Source organism: Phasianus colchicus, chromosome 2 (genome assembly GCF_987193195.1).
Source record: "Phasianus colchicus chromosome 2, bPhaCol1.hap1.1, whole genome shotgun sequence".
Lineage (NCBI taxonomy): Eukaryota > Metazoa > Chordata > Aves > Galliformes > Phasianidae > Phasianus > Phasianus colchicus.
The window spans coordinates 61,612,197-61,629,629 of NC_143437.1; the positions used below are offsets into that span (position 1 = coordinate 61,612,197).

The 17,433-nt window shown below is 34.9% G+C and overlaps 1 protein-coding gene across 1 annotated transcript in view; it reads left to right on the forward strand.

The window, feature by feature from the left end:
• TBC1D32 (TBC1 domain family member 32) overlaps nucleotides 1-16,862 on the forward strand; it is an 82,633-nt gene extending 65,771 nt beyond the window's left edge. The window contains exons 29-34 of the mRNA XM_031610793.2: nucleotides 7,871-7,940; nucleotides 8,748-8,863; nucleotides 9,760-9,914; nucleotides 11,515-11,655; nucleotides 12,545-12,733; nucleotides 15,742-16,862. Of these exons, the coding sequence (XP_031466653.2) occupies nucleotides 7,871-7,940; nucleotides 8,748-8,863; nucleotides 9,760-9,914; nucleotides 11,515-11,655; nucleotides 12,545-12,733; nucleotides 15,742-15,861 (791 nt within the window). The 3' untranslated portion in view covers nucleotides 15,862-16,862. The remainder of the gene's footprint in view (nucleotides 1-7,870; nucleotides 7,941-8,747; nucleotides 8,864-9,759; nucleotides 9,915-11,514; nucleotides 11,656-12,544; nucleotides 12,734-15,741) is intronic.
• The last annotated feature ends 571 nt before the right edge of the window (nucleotides 16,863-17,433 follow it).

A 17,433-nucleotide genomic window follows, 5' to 3' on the forward strand; every position in this document is an offset into this window, starting at 1 on the left:
AAACTCTTTGAAAGGGTAGATAACAGCAGGACAAGGGAAAATGATTTTAAGTTGAGGGAGGGAAGATTTAGGTTAGATGTCAGGGGGAAGTTCTTTACAGAGAGAGTGGTGAGGTGCTGGAACAGGCTGCCCAGAGAATACGTGGGTACTCTGTCCCTGGAATTGCCCAAGACCAGGTTGGATGGAGCCCTGGGCAATCTGATCTAGTACCACACGTGGAGGTTGGTGGCCCTGCATGTGGCGGGGGGTTGGAGATTCATGATCCTTGAAGTCTCTTCCAATCCTGGCCATTCTGTGATTGAAACAGAAATGTTTTGTAGAAACATACTAGTTTTCTCAAGGTTCCAACAAACCATTTCTTAAAGAATTTCAACTGCAGAGTCATCTAACCTGTTAACGTTGTAGTCTCCACCATGTATTCCAGACCTCCTGAACTAAACCTGTGACCTTTCATGGTTAACTGTTCTTTTAGTATTTCTTGTTTTGCACATGACCTTGCAGTTGAATTCTCCACTCAACTTTATCTCTGAAACAGCTGAAGTAACAGAATCTCAGGTATTTCAGGCCTTAGTCATAAAACAGGTGTAATGCTGTGTTCCTCCTCTAGTTGAGACTTAGTTCTCAGGCTGAACAAAATCTCATAGGAGCTTTCTACCACTTAGTAAAGTTAGTCTTCTAAGGATCGAGTGAACTGGATGATGAACTGAGAAATTTCAAAAAAGTTGATAGGAAGTTTCTCAGAAGGAGTAATGAATGAGAAATACTGGATTACACCACAAAATGGATTCAAATGGAAGGAGAAAGAAGGGCGTTATTTCCTTCCTCCTGCATCATTTGTTGAATACGCTTCTTTAAAGATGGATGCTGCTAGCAAAAAGCATTTCACCCTTTGCTAGTTCATATGTAACTGAAATGAATAAACATTTCATTCTTAATGATGTTGCTGCCAAAAATAGGTTGAGTGTTTATGATGAGTAATACTCAGAGAAGAAATTCTAGATATAAATATTTTGATCTTCTGTTGTTATGACAAGCAGTCTTGTTTTAACAGATGCTTTCAGAAGTGAAGGTGGAAATATACTTGAGATTACTGAGCATTGATGAGGAGCCATTGTCTCTCTCCATTCACAGTTTAAGTCCGATAATAATAATAACTTTCTTTTGAAAAAGGATTTTTTTAATAGACAATTCAAATAATGAATATGAGATTCAGGCTCTCAGAAGTGTTCAAGGTAAGTGATTTTGTGAAGCGGGTGACACCATCAAATAACAGTAGCAAAAGGCAGAAGAGAGTGTAGTGAGAAATGTGGGATTTCTATTTTACTCCATAAAATGTTTTCAAATAACTTTCGTAAGGCTATCAGAAGGAGAGAAGATAGGTACAAAACACAGTGTTTTACACTAACTGCTTCTGTACCTGCCCGATGGCAGTGTCAATGTCTAGATACCTGATGAAGAATCATAGAATGGTTTAGGTTGGAAGAGACCCCAAGGATCATCAAGCTCCACCTCCATTGCCACAGGCAGGGCTACCAACTTCCTGCTCTAGTACTGGATCTGGTTGCCCAGGGCCCATCCAGCCTGGTCTTGAACACCTCCAGGGATGGAGCATCTCTGGGCAGCCTGTTCCAGCACCTCACCACTCTCTCTGTAAATAACTTCCCCCTGACATCTAATCTAAGCCTTCCCTCCTTGAGCTTAAATAAGAAGAAAAGTAAGAGAAAAGGTAGTTTTTAATTAAATAAAAGATTTTCTCTGTTTCACAATTCTGTCCATTTATGTGGACAAAGCCACATAATAGGGATCTGATAGCAAAGAAAAACCTACACTTTGTAAAGATTCTGGAAGCACATACAGAAATTATGCAGGAAGTTGTGACCACCATGGGATTTTCATTAACTGTCTGTAGTATTGTTACTTACATAGCTCCTATGAATGAAAAGTAATTTCCATCCAAACAAAGAAAACTAACAGTTCTTACCATCATTGAAGTTAAAAAAAAAATTAGCACTTCGCAATTATATAGCCATAAAAAGATTTGGCATGAGCACCAAGGAGAGAAAAAAGGAAAGTCAATACTATAAATAAGTTTTAATAATTTTTTTCCCCTTAACACAAAAGGGAAGCCAATAGTTTCTTTGTGGTGACAGCAGTTACACAGGAATAAATTATTACCTAAAGTCCATGCATATATGAAATATGCTGTAAAGCTGTTTCAGCTTGGCATCTAGTCATTTCAATGTGAATGTAATTCAATGCAGCCCATCTTCTGACTCAGCCATATTTTGACTCAGCTTCTTTTTCTGGTAAGAGGGAAAATAAATAAGAAAAACCTTTCAGATGAGTTGTAAAGTGTGACAAGTGCTGTATTGAAGTCTAGTCTGATCAGGAAGGATTGGACTGTGTACTCTTAACTCAGTCTGAAGTGTGTGTAGCTGTAGATTGGTTATCATATTTAATTGCCTTTGCAAATCATGCTTTGCATTATATCTATTTTAATGTTCTTGAATTCTACAAAACTTTGGGGAAGTACTGTGCATTTTGAAGTATATGACCAGAATTAATACAACTGATTTAGCATAACCTTGAGGGAAGAAAACACCTGGGATTGCGTAAAGAATTGGTCCCTGTCTTCTCTTTATCCTGTTCTTTGTGTTCGTCCTAATCTTTTGGGAAGGCATGACAACCAAGGAATGGAATTTGCAACAAAACAAGAGGCAGATTTGAAAGCGATAAAGAGAAATAAACAGAAATGAAGTAGCACAGTGAGCTGTCAGGAAAGGAAGGCAAGAGACCAGGACCTGCTGGTCAAACTGAATAGCACGAAGAAAGTGCACTGGCAGTGGAAACAGACACAGGTACCATGGGAGGAGTATAAAGAGGCTGCTAGGCTGTGTAGGAATGGGGTCAGGAAAACCAAGGCCTAACTTGAACTAAACCTCACAGGGAGTGCTAAGAAGAACAAGAAAGGTTTTTATAGGTCCAGAAAAAAAAGTAGGAGGACGTAGTCCCCCTAGTGAGTGACACAGGAAGGCTGGTAACAATAATCTTCTCTGATAATTGCTCATCACACAGCCCTCAAATTATTGGTTTGGAAGTAGATGACTGGGGAAGCGACATCCCTCCTGCTATAGGGAAAATCAGGTTTGTAACTAACTGAGAAACCTGAACATCCACAAGTCATTGAGTCCTGATGATACACATCCCAGAATCCGAAGGGAATTGGCATACAGATAAAATTCCTCCTGGCAAAAAAGGAAAAAAGGAAAAAAGACATCACATTTATTTTTAAGAAGGGTAGAAATGACTACTGACCTGTCTCAGTCTCATCTGTGCTGAGAAAGATTGTAAAGCAGATCTTCCTGGTTGCTATGTTAAGGCACATGGAAGACATGGAGGTGATATGGGAGTATCAGCATGGCTTCCCCAAGGACAAATCCTGCTTGACCAACGTAGTGGCCTTCTATGATGTTGTCACTGCATCAGTGGACAAGGGAAGAACCACTGATGTCATCTATCTGGACTTCTGTAAGACCTTTGACACGGTACTCCACAAAATCCTTCTCTCCAAATTGGAAATACATGGGTTTGCTGGGAGGACTGTTCTATGGATGAAGAGTTCTGCAAGACTGAGTCCAGAGAGTGGTGATCAATGGCTCAGTGTCTGGATGAAGATCAGTGATGTGTGGTGTTCCCTGGGGTCAGTGCTGCGTCCAATACTCTTTAATATCTTCATCAGTGACATTGACAGCAAGTTTGCAGTTGGCACCAAGCTGTGGGATGCAGTCGATACACGAGAGGGATAGGATGCCATTCTGAGAGACCTAGACAGGCTTGAGCAGTGGGCCCAGGTAAACCTCATGAGGTATAATAAATCCAAGTGCAAGGTCTTGTACTCTGTTCAAGGTAATATTGACTACCCATGCAAGCTGGGGGATGAAGGGATTGAGCACAGCTTTGCCGAAAAGGATCTAGGGGTGCTGGTGGGTGAGAAGCTGGATATGAGCCAGCAATGTGCCCTCACAGCCCAGAAAGCCAGCTATATTCTGGGCTACATCCAGCAGGTCAAGGGAAGTGATCTTGTCCCTCTGTTGTATGCTGTTGTGGCTTTATCTAGAGCACTGTGTTCAGATGTGGAGTCCTCAGTACAGGAGAGACACAGACCTGTTGGAGTGCATCCCAAGAAGGTCCACAAAAATAATCCATGGAATGGAAGCCTCCCCTGCAAGGACAGGCTGAGAGAGCTGAGACTGTTCAGCCTGGAGAAAAGAAAGCTTTGAGGTGATCTGATAGTGACCTTTCCATATATAATGGGAGCTACAGAAAAGAATGGGACAGACTCTTCAGGGTTTGTGGTGAGAGGAAATGGTTTCAAACTTAAAGAGGGAAGATTCAGCTTGGATGTAAGGAAAAAGTCTTTTACAGTGAGGGTGGTGAGGCACTGGAATGGGTTGCCCAGAGGTGTGGTGGATGCCCCATCCCTGGTGACTTTCAATGTGAGGCTGGACTAGGCTCTGAGCACTCTGATTCAGCTATGAATGTCCCTGTTCATTGCAGGGCAGTTGACAAGATAACCTTTAAAGTCCCTTCCTACTTTAAAAATTCTATGATTGGATGAAATACTTCCTTATTGTAGAAAAATACAATATTCTCCCTTTTTATTTCATGTGTAGCATTCATGTTTTTTTATTCATAGTTATCTCTGGCAATTAATAGTTTGTAGTCATTGGTGTCTCAAGGGAAGCATCTTCTGTTTCGAATGAAGATTGTATTAAATAATGAATTTCTAAGACAATTTTGATAACAGGAATACCTATATTTATCATGATTAGTTTCTTAAAAGGGTGCATGGTAGGTTGCTAATGTAAAGTGTGATTGCAAGGCTAAACAAAATGAATCGTTTAAATTTTAATATTGTCCATGCCTACTGCTGTTGAGTTAATGCATTTCAGAATATGAAACAAACTTTTTTGATTATTATTACTAATTTTTATATTGTAAAGCCTTACAGCTTCTAAAGAAATGCATGGAATCCTGACATCCTTCACATCAAAAGTTTTGATTTGTATTAATTTCCATTTTGCCGTATTTTTAATTTTTAAAGAAAGTGTTAAAATCCTTTTCAGCATATAATTTGTTTCATTCACTAAATGCAAAGAAGTTGCTAGTGCATATTAATTCCATTTAATAATAGTCACAGTTCTGTATCATGTTCTTATCAAATTCACAGTTGAGAGAGGTGTTCTATCCTTTGTTTGACAATAAATGGCATTTTAGTTTAGAAAATTCATCCATTATACCTTTTGTTAAGAAACTCACTGTTTTTTAGGAGTTCATTATCAAATGTATTAATAAGTATCTTTCTAATGAGTTGAAAGTGAAATGAAATCTGTAGTGTCATGAACATCATTTCAGTAGTGCAGTCACGATGTATTCCTGTAAGCTTGCTAGACAGCTTTTGATCCACAGATTGCAATATGCATATCTTCATATTTATTCTTAAAACAATAATTTGTTAAGCTTAATGGAGCATTTAAGGTTTCTAGGTCCAGTTTTTCATCAATAGGAAATTGTCCTAATCTTTCCAGTCTGTTAATTGGAAAGCAAAATGGAAAATTAAAACTTTTGACACAGGAGAAAGAACCACAGTTTACGTGTTCATATTTTTAGCTGTGAATCACTAGTAAGTCAACTGTGTAGTACAGAGCTATGTTTATATCACATACACTGGTGCACAAAAGCAAGTTTTTGCTTTGATGAGTTACTGTATAACAAATAATGATTCAGTCCAAACTCTGTGTTAATTTTATCTTCTTCCGCAATACAGGGCAAAATCAAAGGGAAAAAAAATCAAAGAAGAAAAGTCTTTTCAGCAACTGAGGAATTATTAGAACAGAGGGGAAAAGAAAAAGGCAATAAAGATCAATGAAATCAGTTGTATTCTTGTAATGTTAATAAGAAATAAGCACTCATTGCTTCTTGTAAGCTGTTACAGAATGGAAACAGTGGCTCAGATAGTGTGCTCCTGTATGGCTGTTCCTTATCACACCATTGCTGGACTCCAGTACTAGCTCCAACGTTTCCACTCAACAGGAGGAAATCTCTTCAAAGTGGAGACAGAGCTTACTTGCAGTTCAGGGATTATTATACTGTCTCCTTTTCTTCTGCCATTCAATGTGGTTATGCCAGGACTGAATTAGCAATTTAGTGATAATATCCTTATTCATATTTCCTCCTTGTTTTCTATCATGGCTTCTAGGATATAATATATCTCTGATATTCACAATTGCAAGTAGGAATGTGGAAGTTAATTGCCTGCTCGTATGGTAGTTGCAGCTTGAGTAAAAAGGCAGCTTGGAATAGAAGCTGTAAAAAGATAAGGAATGTTTCATACATCTCCACAGCATTGTCACTGACATTGCATGTGATTTTATATGTATTCTTTCAAATATTGTAAAGTATGTGGTAGGGGTTATGCATAGAATAATTGAACTTCTGAGGTAAAAAAAAAAAAGGACTTGCCATTAATATCTCAGACTTATCAGCTTTTTGAAGAAATTTATCTTACTGAAAGATTCACTTGATTTTTCTTATGTATAAACATCTTTGTCAAAAGAAAAAGGTTAATTTCTCAGGACCTTAACAGTTAGATCATTATCTTCCATTAAGTTTGTGGTACTGTTTTTCTGTTTGTTTTTTTTTTTCTTATCATACTTCCTCTGCTCAAATTTATTGCTTCATTGTCAACTATAATTTTGTTGTATTGTTTTATTCAAGAAACCTAACATCAACGTATCTTTTTTTGTTTGTTTGTTTTCTTTGACCTTTCTCATCAGAGGCTTAATTTCTTCCCTTAACCTGTAAATATTTTACGTTAGTCCCTGTTTGTTTACCAGGAACCTGGTGTTTACCTGAATTGATAGCCAGGGAATCCTTCCATTTAATTTCTCTATCTGATGGGAAAGATAGAGAAAAAATGCATATCAAGCATAATCTTTTTAATGGTAATCAGACTTTCACATTTATCATTTGCATGAATATATTTTAACTTTTGCTGCTGTATTATGTTTACATTTTTAACAATATCAGACTTCTTAATTTTTTTGAAGTTTTTTTTTTCTTCTTTACTATATTTTGTCTGAAAGAATTATATTAAAGGTTTAAGCCCTCAAAATTTAACTCGTAGTATCATTGGATTGATTTTTTTCTGGAGTGTAGTTATCTTCACTGAGATGTGGACACAATGAGACAGAACCCTGTCTTTTATATTTAATTTTTGGGGTATTTTTTAGAAAATTTTACTAACAGAGTTTGTTTTATTTCATGATTTATTAATTTTTGTCTAACTCCATTTTTTTAGTTCAAGGACATGAGAAACAGATCTGTACTACAGTGTGTGAAAGAAAAATTCATGAAAATATAAGATTTTTTAAATCAGCCAACTATAAATAGATTAATATCAAAGTTGAATTTTGTTAATAAGTTTAGCTTTACAGGTAGAATACTTTTAAGGCCACTAGGATAGAAGAAAGCAAATAAAAAATGCTGCATTGTCTGATTTCTTGGCAAGAAGGTATGAAGCTCTGCCCAGAAATGGGACCGGAAAAGATGTTTGTTCTCATCATGCTTTAAAACTTATAACCATACTAAAAGTGGACATTTTCTTGTCAAGAAACTGCTTTTAATTAAAAAAAATGAGTGTCTGAGGAATACAGTTTCTTAATGCTTCCACTGCAAACAATATTCAACTCATTTCGAATATGAAACAGTTCTCCAAAATTGGTATTCATACATAAAAGCTTTACATTAATATTTAGTTAAAATCATATATTTAATAATATTTTATTATATTTTTTTTCTTTTGTTTTAGCCATAGATGCAGATGTGAAGAAAGAAAACCTTTCATCGGTGCAGCAGCTTGGTATTGAAATGACAGTCAGGTACATTAAAATATTTACCCACTGTTTCTAGAATTTGTTTGATTTTCATGTGGTGACTTTAATGATATTTAATCCTTTAACTCAGTTAAAGTAATACCATCTAAATCTAAAGATTATCTTTTGAGAAAATGAATTCTAACTTCAAAAATGAAAAAGCTATTAGTACTAATTAAATTATCTTTACATATTATGTAGCTTATTATCTTTGATTGTTGCAAAGGTTAATTGTAACTTGTTAGTAAGATTTACTGCTTAAATTATATTATCTTGAGTTATGTGTTTTTCCTTTTCACGTTCCTTCTAAAGGGTTTTGTTCAGCTCAGCTTAGTTATATGTCATGAACACGTATTGCTTGGCTGGTACATTGCAGAGCTATGATGATGGAAAAGATAATGTGTTAACAATTTCACAGTTGTTATTTGTAGCATTAATATTTTAATTATGGTGCCAATAATTACCTATAAAATAGATGGAATTCTAAACAATATACATGAGGAAAGTGAATCATGAAAGCGTATCATCAGAGTTCTTGCTCCTTCCCACCACAATTTCTGAAATTTTGAATGAAGCAGAATTTAGGTGAGGAATTCTAACACCAAGTATAAAATGTCTGGGGTGTGTCCTTCCTAAATGAAGGACAGTAGCTTTTATTAAACCATTTTTATTCATCTACTGTATCCTGTTTTTGATGATCAGTGCTATGACTTCTTATCTTTTACAGGCCTATTAAATAAGAGTTCTTGGTTTTGTTTTAGAATTTTAAAAATGTATTTAATCTAAATTTCAGTTTTTAACTTTCTGTGTTAGATATGGAAAACACCTGAACTTGCTAAAAGAACATGCTGAAAATGAGCTGTGCTTCGTGTTAATGAATTGTGAGCAGTTTCTGAAACAACAGCAGAGAGCTGTGGTATCCTCACTTCGTATCCTTTCTTATTGGCAGTAGAATTTGAACACTCAATCTGGGCTTTTGATGTATGTGTAATAAATATTGCATGAACAGAAAAAACACAGATTTAAAAATGTTAAAATGCACACTCAATGCACTATAAAATCTTTTGCCGTCTGTTCCTTTTTTTGTTAAAATTGTCTCATTCATTTTGTTACACATCTTTCCATCTGTGGTAAGGAGTCTGGAACAAAACACCTTTGAGCATTAATAAATACTTGTGGTGTTTCCACAATTTCTACAGTGTTATTGATATTTTTTGTGTAATATCTGTGCCTGCTTGCTTGATCAGCAAGAATGTTTTATTAAAAAAAATGTTCCATAGAAGATCTAAAAATGTCAGAAGTCATAACAAAGATAACCCTTTCCAATAAGCTTTTTTTTTCAACCATTAGACTTAATTTAACTTTTGAAGTACACTTCAGGCACATTGGTCACAGTATAATTAAACTCTTTTCTGACAGTATTTCTTTTTTTTTCCCTTTTCTTTTTTCCCCTTAATCTTTTCAATTCCCATTTTCCTCCTCTTCTCCACCATTCTTAGTTTCCATACTGTACGCACACTTGTTTTGATGTAATGGTTTTGTATTTACAGATTTCTCTTGGGTTTTCTTTTCTTTTGCTGATTTGGTTCAGTTACTTACAGACTGGAAAAAAGTAGACTATGGGGAAAATAGCTCAAGTAATTCTCTTATTTTATCTATAGAGACAGGTGTGCCTCTAGAAGCTGTTTTCTGTGCAGTTCTATTCCCCTGTAACATCTATAACAAACCAGCTCTTAGTTCTGTTTGGACCTGGGGGAGGAGGTCTGCAATTCCTGAATGGCAATGCAGAGTTCTTTGCTTGAGTTCCTTAACTGAGAAAATGCAGGCTGTTTGCAGGGATGTTATGCTGGCTATGACTGGTTTGCATCTTCTGTGTTCCTCATAATGTCAGGGGATGGAGAGAAAACTCTAACATTTCTTCAGCAGTTTTCTCATCTTCTTGTTTCAGCTTTTCTCTGGATACCAAGACTGCATATGTCTGTAAGAATGTAAAAGCTGATTCTTTCTGAAGGGCAAATTTTAAAGTTTTTCAAAGGAGATTTCACCAATTTGCTCAAGTGTTGTGGGTTTTTTATTATTATTTTATTTTATTGCTTTAAATTTTCATTAAAGCTCTCTAGCTGAATGTGTGACATGAAAAAATCTCAGAAAAATACAGATTTGACATTCACTTAAATGGTTGTTTGAAAGTACAGGTGGACTGATGGCAAGACAGTGTTACTGAATTTTAAAGATGACAGTAAGGTAAACTTTGTAGCACCATTAAATGTGATGTGAAGACTACATGGCATTTTTGTGTGTGTGTTAATGACCTTTTTTTAATAGTGTGCAAGTTCATCCATTAGTTTTTTCAGTAAAATTCAGTTTTATGGATAAAACCACTAGAACATATTTAGTTACTTTGAAAAATTATTACTGCCCAAATTCTGAATGCTTTATAATTTGAAATTATTAATATTTTTGAATCAAATTTGTAGTATAGGCAGCATGATTTTAATATTTGAATAGATATGGCATTATCTGTGTAAAACAAAACCCTTTCAGCTTGATTTTGTGCATTGTCAGATTGGCTTGAATGTTTTGACCATAAACTACAAAATATGTGTTACCTGTGAGTTCTGTATTTTGCATCTTTTCTCCATGCAGTTCTCTGTGAATGTGAATTGATGAGTCTTTTCATGAAAAATAACTCTATTGGTCCACTCTCAACACTGAGTCCAGCCTTGAAGCTGTTAACAGAATGCAGTTTTGCTCCATTATGTGAATATAATCGTGCTGAACATCATTAGTACTAAGAACTTGTCTTCTGTACAAGATCTAAGCAGCATTGCAGGGTTGCTGCAGTACTAACATTCATTCTCAATGATGTCTCTTTCACATCTTGAAGAAACAAAGAGAAAATTGAATAATTAACCTATTTGCATATTGTTCACAATGTAAATTAAAATAAAATGCCAAAACATGAATGAGTACTATGCACCCATTAGGCTGTAATGTTGCCTGCCTCAGAAGGGTGGAAAGCTCCAAAGGATGCATATTAACCTTCTTGCATTAGCCAAAGATTCATTAGCTAGAAACCAAACACTGACAATATATGGCTAACCTCTGTTCCTTTTGTAGCACAAAACAGAATTTCACTTACACCAGCTGTGCTTACTGAAAAAAAAGCATGCATATAGGAATCAACAGTAAATACTATAGAATTTCCACTTTTTATCCACCAGTAAAAAGGAAAAAAAAAAACAACTAGTATTTGTTTAAAATACAGTAACGTTTTCTCCAAACCTTTGAAAATTAAAGCATATGTGCAATAAAGACTTAAATTGTTAATGCAAACAAGTAGTCAAGATGTATAAGAGTTTCTAACTTTGGATTTTTCTTAGCTTAACAACATGTTTTTCTAGCTGATAACGTCATCTTTTTCTCTATTTTTTAATTTTATTTCTTACCTCTAAAATAATTGAGATAACTTATCATACGAGTAATTTCATATATTCTTATACATTATTCTCAGAAAGGCATTTTACAGTTATACATTTCTGTGATCTGTTCTTTTTTTCTCAATGTTGTTTTTAATTAGATGCACCTGCCTATTACCACAGTGGAATCTGGCATCCATCCAGTCTACTTTTGCAGTGCTCACTACATTGAGATGTTGCTGAAAGCTGAGTTGCCACTTGTCTTCTCTGCCTTCCACATGTCTGGTTTTACTCCATCCCAGGTAAATGATGATGTAACAAGGTATCGTCAACTTCTCTTATGGAATAAATCCACAAAATCAAAGAAATTCATAATTTAAGTTGGAATTAGTGCTTTTTTTTTTTTTCTGTGCAGCACTTGTGTGGTGTTTACGAAACAGCATGAGAGAATGTTGAATGTATAGTGACTTAGAGTATTTTAACATAATTTCAGCTGACTTTTGTAAAATGTACTGCAGCTAATGATCTTCCATTACATATTCATCCAGAAAATCTGATAAAGGTGAGATACTAGAAACTCCTACGTATCATTAAAAATAATTAGAATATCTTATCCCTCAGAATAATTTTCCGTGTTTTCTGTGGAAGGAAGTGAAATATTTGGGGTAGAAAGCAGTTCAGTTGATATTAAAGCAAAATTCATCTTATAAAGGCTACTTTTGTAGTCAGGTTAAAAAACAAAACTCTTTTATACTGATGAGATGTCACTAGAGAATTTATCTATAATGTTAACTTTTTCCTGCTTACTACAATAAGTATTGCTTTAAAAATATAGAATATAATTTATGGAGCATTGTGTAGACTACAATCATGATGAGCATAAACTGTTCTGTGCAAAGAATTAGATTGCTAATGCATAGCTCTCTCACCATAATAAGAGAGCTTATTTCTGTTCCAAAGTAAGAAGAATATAATAGTGAAATGCTGTTTGAGTCTGTGATTTAAAAATAAACAAACAAATATAATGATTCTCATCCTCTTCTGTATTCTCATCCCTTTTCCTTTAATAAGTAGGATAATGTTATAGGAGAAAAAGGCTGTAGTATAGAAAAGTTAGAAGATAGTGCTGATTAATTATCTAGACTGAATGTCTAGAGTGATATAATTATATATAATTTCATTGTCATCTAGATTTGTCTACAATGGATAACTCAGTGTTTCTGGAATTACATGGACTGGAGTGAGATCTGTCATTACATCGCTACGTGTATTTTCCTCGGTCCTGACTATCAGGTTTATATGTGTATTTCTGTGTTCAGACACCTACAGCAAGACATCCTGAAGCACACTGAAGCCCAAGATCTCCAGGTTTTTCTTAAAGTAAGGATTTCTTTGTGATTTTTTTTTTTCCAATTGCTTAAGGGAAACAAAGTTCTCTGTACTGGAAATTAATATACTTCTTAATCTAAAGCAGTTATTTTCTGCCTGTTTCTTAAATGATACTTAAAGAATCAAGCTGAACTAAGCTGCATTGGTGGATGCAGTTGTTAAACCAGGAGAAAAAAAAAAAAAGCTGAATATATAAAGTGAGAACTATTCTGCTTTTTTTTTAAAAAGAAAAACATGACAGGCAGATTTACGTGCAGAATATAATAAAAGAAATATGCTTATGTTCTGAATGACACAAGACTCCATACATTTCCTACAGATGACTGAGATGGCTGAGAAAGGAGGTTCTCCATCTCCCGTGAACAATGTTGTCACTTACTGACCGAAGTAATTCATAAATTTAGTGTCGTCATAAGTACTATATTTCAAAATTTCCCTTTTATTGTCATTATAGTAGCTGATAGAAGTCTTCTTCCTGAGATATTCTGAGTTTTCTTTTACCTTTTTGTTTTTTTTCTCCAAAGTTATTTTAAGAACTATGTGTCTGCATCATAGTCTTCTGATTGGCATACATCTTATGTTTTTAAATATTGAGTGATATTAAGGTACTTGAATGCATCTGGAAGAGGGCAACAAAGCTCATGCAGGGCTGGATGGTATCTCCTGTGAGGAGAGGCTGAGGACATAGGGTTATCCAGTCTGGAGAAGAGCTGACCTCATTGCTCTCTGCAGCTCCCCAAGGTGGGAAAGCAGGGGGAGGTGCTGTGCTCTGCTCCTGGTCATTGTTGGCAGGGCAGGAACAGCAGAAAGCTGAGCTAGGTGAAGTTTACAGAGGAAACTCTTCTACCATGAGGGTGGTCAAATGCTGGATCTAGGCTTCCTAGAGAGGTAATTGATGCCTCATGTCTGTTTGCATTCAGGAAGCATTTGGACAATGCCCTCTGTAACATGCTTGAAGTGTCAGGCAGTTGGATTGGATGATCTTTGTAGATACCTTCCAACCAAAGTATTCTGAATATGAATAATACATCAACTAAGTCATTTTTCTTAAAAATGTTTGGTATACAGTCTAATGAGTACATCATTTTGTTTGACTGTTTTTGATCAATGTACAAGCTTAAAAACAACTTAATCTTGTTGGCATTAACCAGCATAGTTGATGTAAATTATATAATACAGTTTGCATGCTGTCACCTGTAATGTGAACAGGCTAGAGATTTGTCAGGGTGCTGTTGAATTAATGAGAAGTACCCTATATTAATGTAGTACTGGAGTATTTACAACCCAATGAGAGAATTGCAGAAAAAGAAGAGTTATTGATATAGTTTCATTATACTCTTGCTTTTGATACTTCTTAATTTATTTCAAGAAGAAAAAAATTACTCTGTCATTTTATTCAATTCCAGATGTAGTATGTATTTCAGTATGGGCTTACCTGGGTTTAATACTTGTGGAGGAATTAGAGAACTATCTTTTTGTTGAAATACGCAAATGTAGGTTTAAGTCTTAGCCTGTAATCTCTCAGCACAACATTCACAAATTTTGATTATTCTAGTGGAACAATTCCCTCATAAGTGGAAATTTAAACTACTCTAGGAGAATAAACCAAGTTTCAAAAACGAAAAACACACCCCTTGAGTATTAATTTTATGTTTTCTTAAGCAGTGTCGCAGCTTGAACTTCATACTAGCAGTGATCATTTGGTCTATGAACAGGTTCATTTGCCTGTTTTCCTTACAAGAACTGATAGTAATTTGTTCTTAAGTGTCTCACATGCATTATATGTCACGAAAAGATTATTTGACAGCAGTTCACTATCGTTGCTATTACCTAATGAGTGGAATCGTAGAATCATACAATCATTAAAGCTGGAAAAGACCTCCAAGATCATCCAGTCCAGCCGTCCACCTACCACCAATATTGCCCACTAAACCATGTCCCATATGTTCCTTAGTACCACATGTACACGATTCTTGAACAGCTCCAGGGACAGTGACTCAACCACCTTGCCTGGGCAGCCCATTTCAGTGCCTGACCATTCTTTCAGAGAAGAGCTAGTTACAGCTAGCTAATAAAATTAAAAACAAATATTTTATTTTTAAAATATAAATGTACTTTCATTTGCACTTAAAGAACTTGGAGACAACTTTGCTGTCAATTCAGACAGTTATGCCTGACACTTGAAACAGTGAGTGCTTTTAACATGTTCTCCTAGTGGCAAAATACAGATGAAAAACTCATAAAGATCATTTCTGTTACTCTGCAACTCTATGCCTAGAAGAAAGTACAAATAATGAATTGTCAGTGAACACATTTTTCTCTTTTCTGGGTTTGTCTGTTGGCTGGGATGGGATACTCATAGTTCTGATCCTTTTGAGGTACCTTGAAGTTTCCACATTAACTGAATTTTAAATTTATTGCTTGGCCTTTTTTGAATCCTTTCCGGAAATGAAAATGGATAGCTTTATGATTTCCACATGTGAACCAAGAACACTGTAACCTGCTGCCTCAATAAGCCCATCTCGACTATCTTGTCAAGCAGAAGTGTTTATTCTGTTTTTACTTAAGCATTCATCTTTATTATTGCTTATAAAAATATTACATAGCATTACTTTTCTGGTTTTATTGAGAACTTTATAAACACATAATACTTAATAATCACATTAATAAACTTCACTATACCATGTGCAGGTATAAAAGTCTTTAAAAATAATATTTTAGTACCTGACTTTGCTTTTTTAAAGCTCACTTTGTTTTCATTATAAATCATTATATCTCATGCTCTCCAAAAATAAGATGAATAACATTTGTTTCCACGAGGTTAATTGGAAAGTACTGTCCGGGAGCAGATATGCTTAATTTTTAAATTAAATGTATTAAAATGTGTGTATTGTACTGTAAGCAGTAGAAAATTAACTCTCTTTAGCAGCCTGTAATTCTTTAAATTTTAATAATGTATATTTTTTTTCTCAGCTAATTTTCTGTGTCTGTTTGTGCAGGAAGAAGCACTCCATGGATTTCGAGTGACTGATTATTTAGAATACATGGAAAGCTTGGAGCTGCTCTACAGACCCATGCTGCTAAAAGACATGAGGAACATCAAAGTGCAGAACACGTAGATCAAGCATGGCAGATTTTCTAGCTTTGGTTACATTCTGTAAAAGAATGTTGATTATTTCATATAAAAATATGCACTAAAATAAGTCAGGCTGTGTATATGTACATACTGTAAAATAAATAAGGAGGGTTTTCAGAATATAGTTTTTACAAAAGGTCTTCTCTGAAATTGGATGACCTAAAAATACAGTATTTTCCCAGACTGATCACATGCATAGCTTCATTTTTATTTTGCATAAAGTAGATTCAAAACCCAGACTGTTGAAATTCTTTCTTCAAAATGCCTAGAACCTGTTTGCAAATCATTGCATCACTGTCATATTCATGCAGCACAGTCCTAAAACCTTTGTATTTTGTATGGGTCTGACAAAGTGATTTTGTAAAAATTTTTTTAGAAGCAACAGTGTGTAATTCATATGCATGAGAAGTGAATAAATGAAAAATAAATCTCTGTACACAGATCTTTTGTCTTTGTGAATATGGTTAAGAAAGTGGAGTGATCAAATGTATGAAATGAAAGAAGACCGATAATTCTGCCTTACACTTTTTACCAGTGTAGGTAAAATTTTGACATTGTTGAAGTTGGCTGAATTTTAGAACAAACATGGTTTTCTTGAAGAACGCTGTATCCCATTTGCTCTTGGAAAGGCATCTAAGTAAATATTCTAACAGCTTTCTTTTCTGTATTACATTATGTTACTGCTAAGTATTATTTAAGAAATTAAAAAAATTAAGAAATGTAACTATTTGTGCACCAATTAATAGTTGTTTTCTGAACCCAGATTTCAAAGCACCAAACATGATGTCGAGTCAATAAATAACAGTAAATTAGATAGCAATATGTGTGTAAAATTAATTAATAAATAGCATTGGTTTTCATTGAAATTATGTCCTTTAAGATGATAGTTTCTGGCAAGGAGGAGAAATTCCTTGAGCATTTGCAAGTAGGTAGGTTTTAGATGGAAAATAAGAAGTTATCATACTGTCCTGTTTTTCATACATGTCTTCATTAAAATTTAAAAAAATGAACATATTGTGTAGAAATGTTACCTTCACAATGCCCACATGAGATAATATGAAAAGTAAACTTTTAAGATAGATATTGGTTTACTAACTGCAGAACTTCATAGTCACATGCAAATAAAACCTAATACTCAAATAGAACAAAAAAAATAGGTATAACTTCTGGTTACTGACATCATGAAATGGATGGGGAGGAAAACTGTGGTCTGTTGTTCAGTCTGTAGCAGATAACAGAGTTCTCCCAGTGAAGAAAAAAATTATGAGACAGAGGTAGTTTTCTTTGTGTATACTTAAGACTCACCTTAGTGGTCACTGTGGACTTTGTTTCATTTCCCCTTTCTCTTTTTACTACCTCTACCACAAGAAAAGTATGTAAAGCACATCCTAGCAGTCATCAGCTAAGCAGAAGCTTCCTCTCCTGTCTCACTCTACACCTTTTCTAGTACCTGCAGATTATTTACTCTTTTCACTTTGCAAGAATTTTACTTGCTCACTTCTTGCATGCTCTTCTGTTCAGGGCTTTTCATCTGTGCTTTTAAGAATTCTCAGTA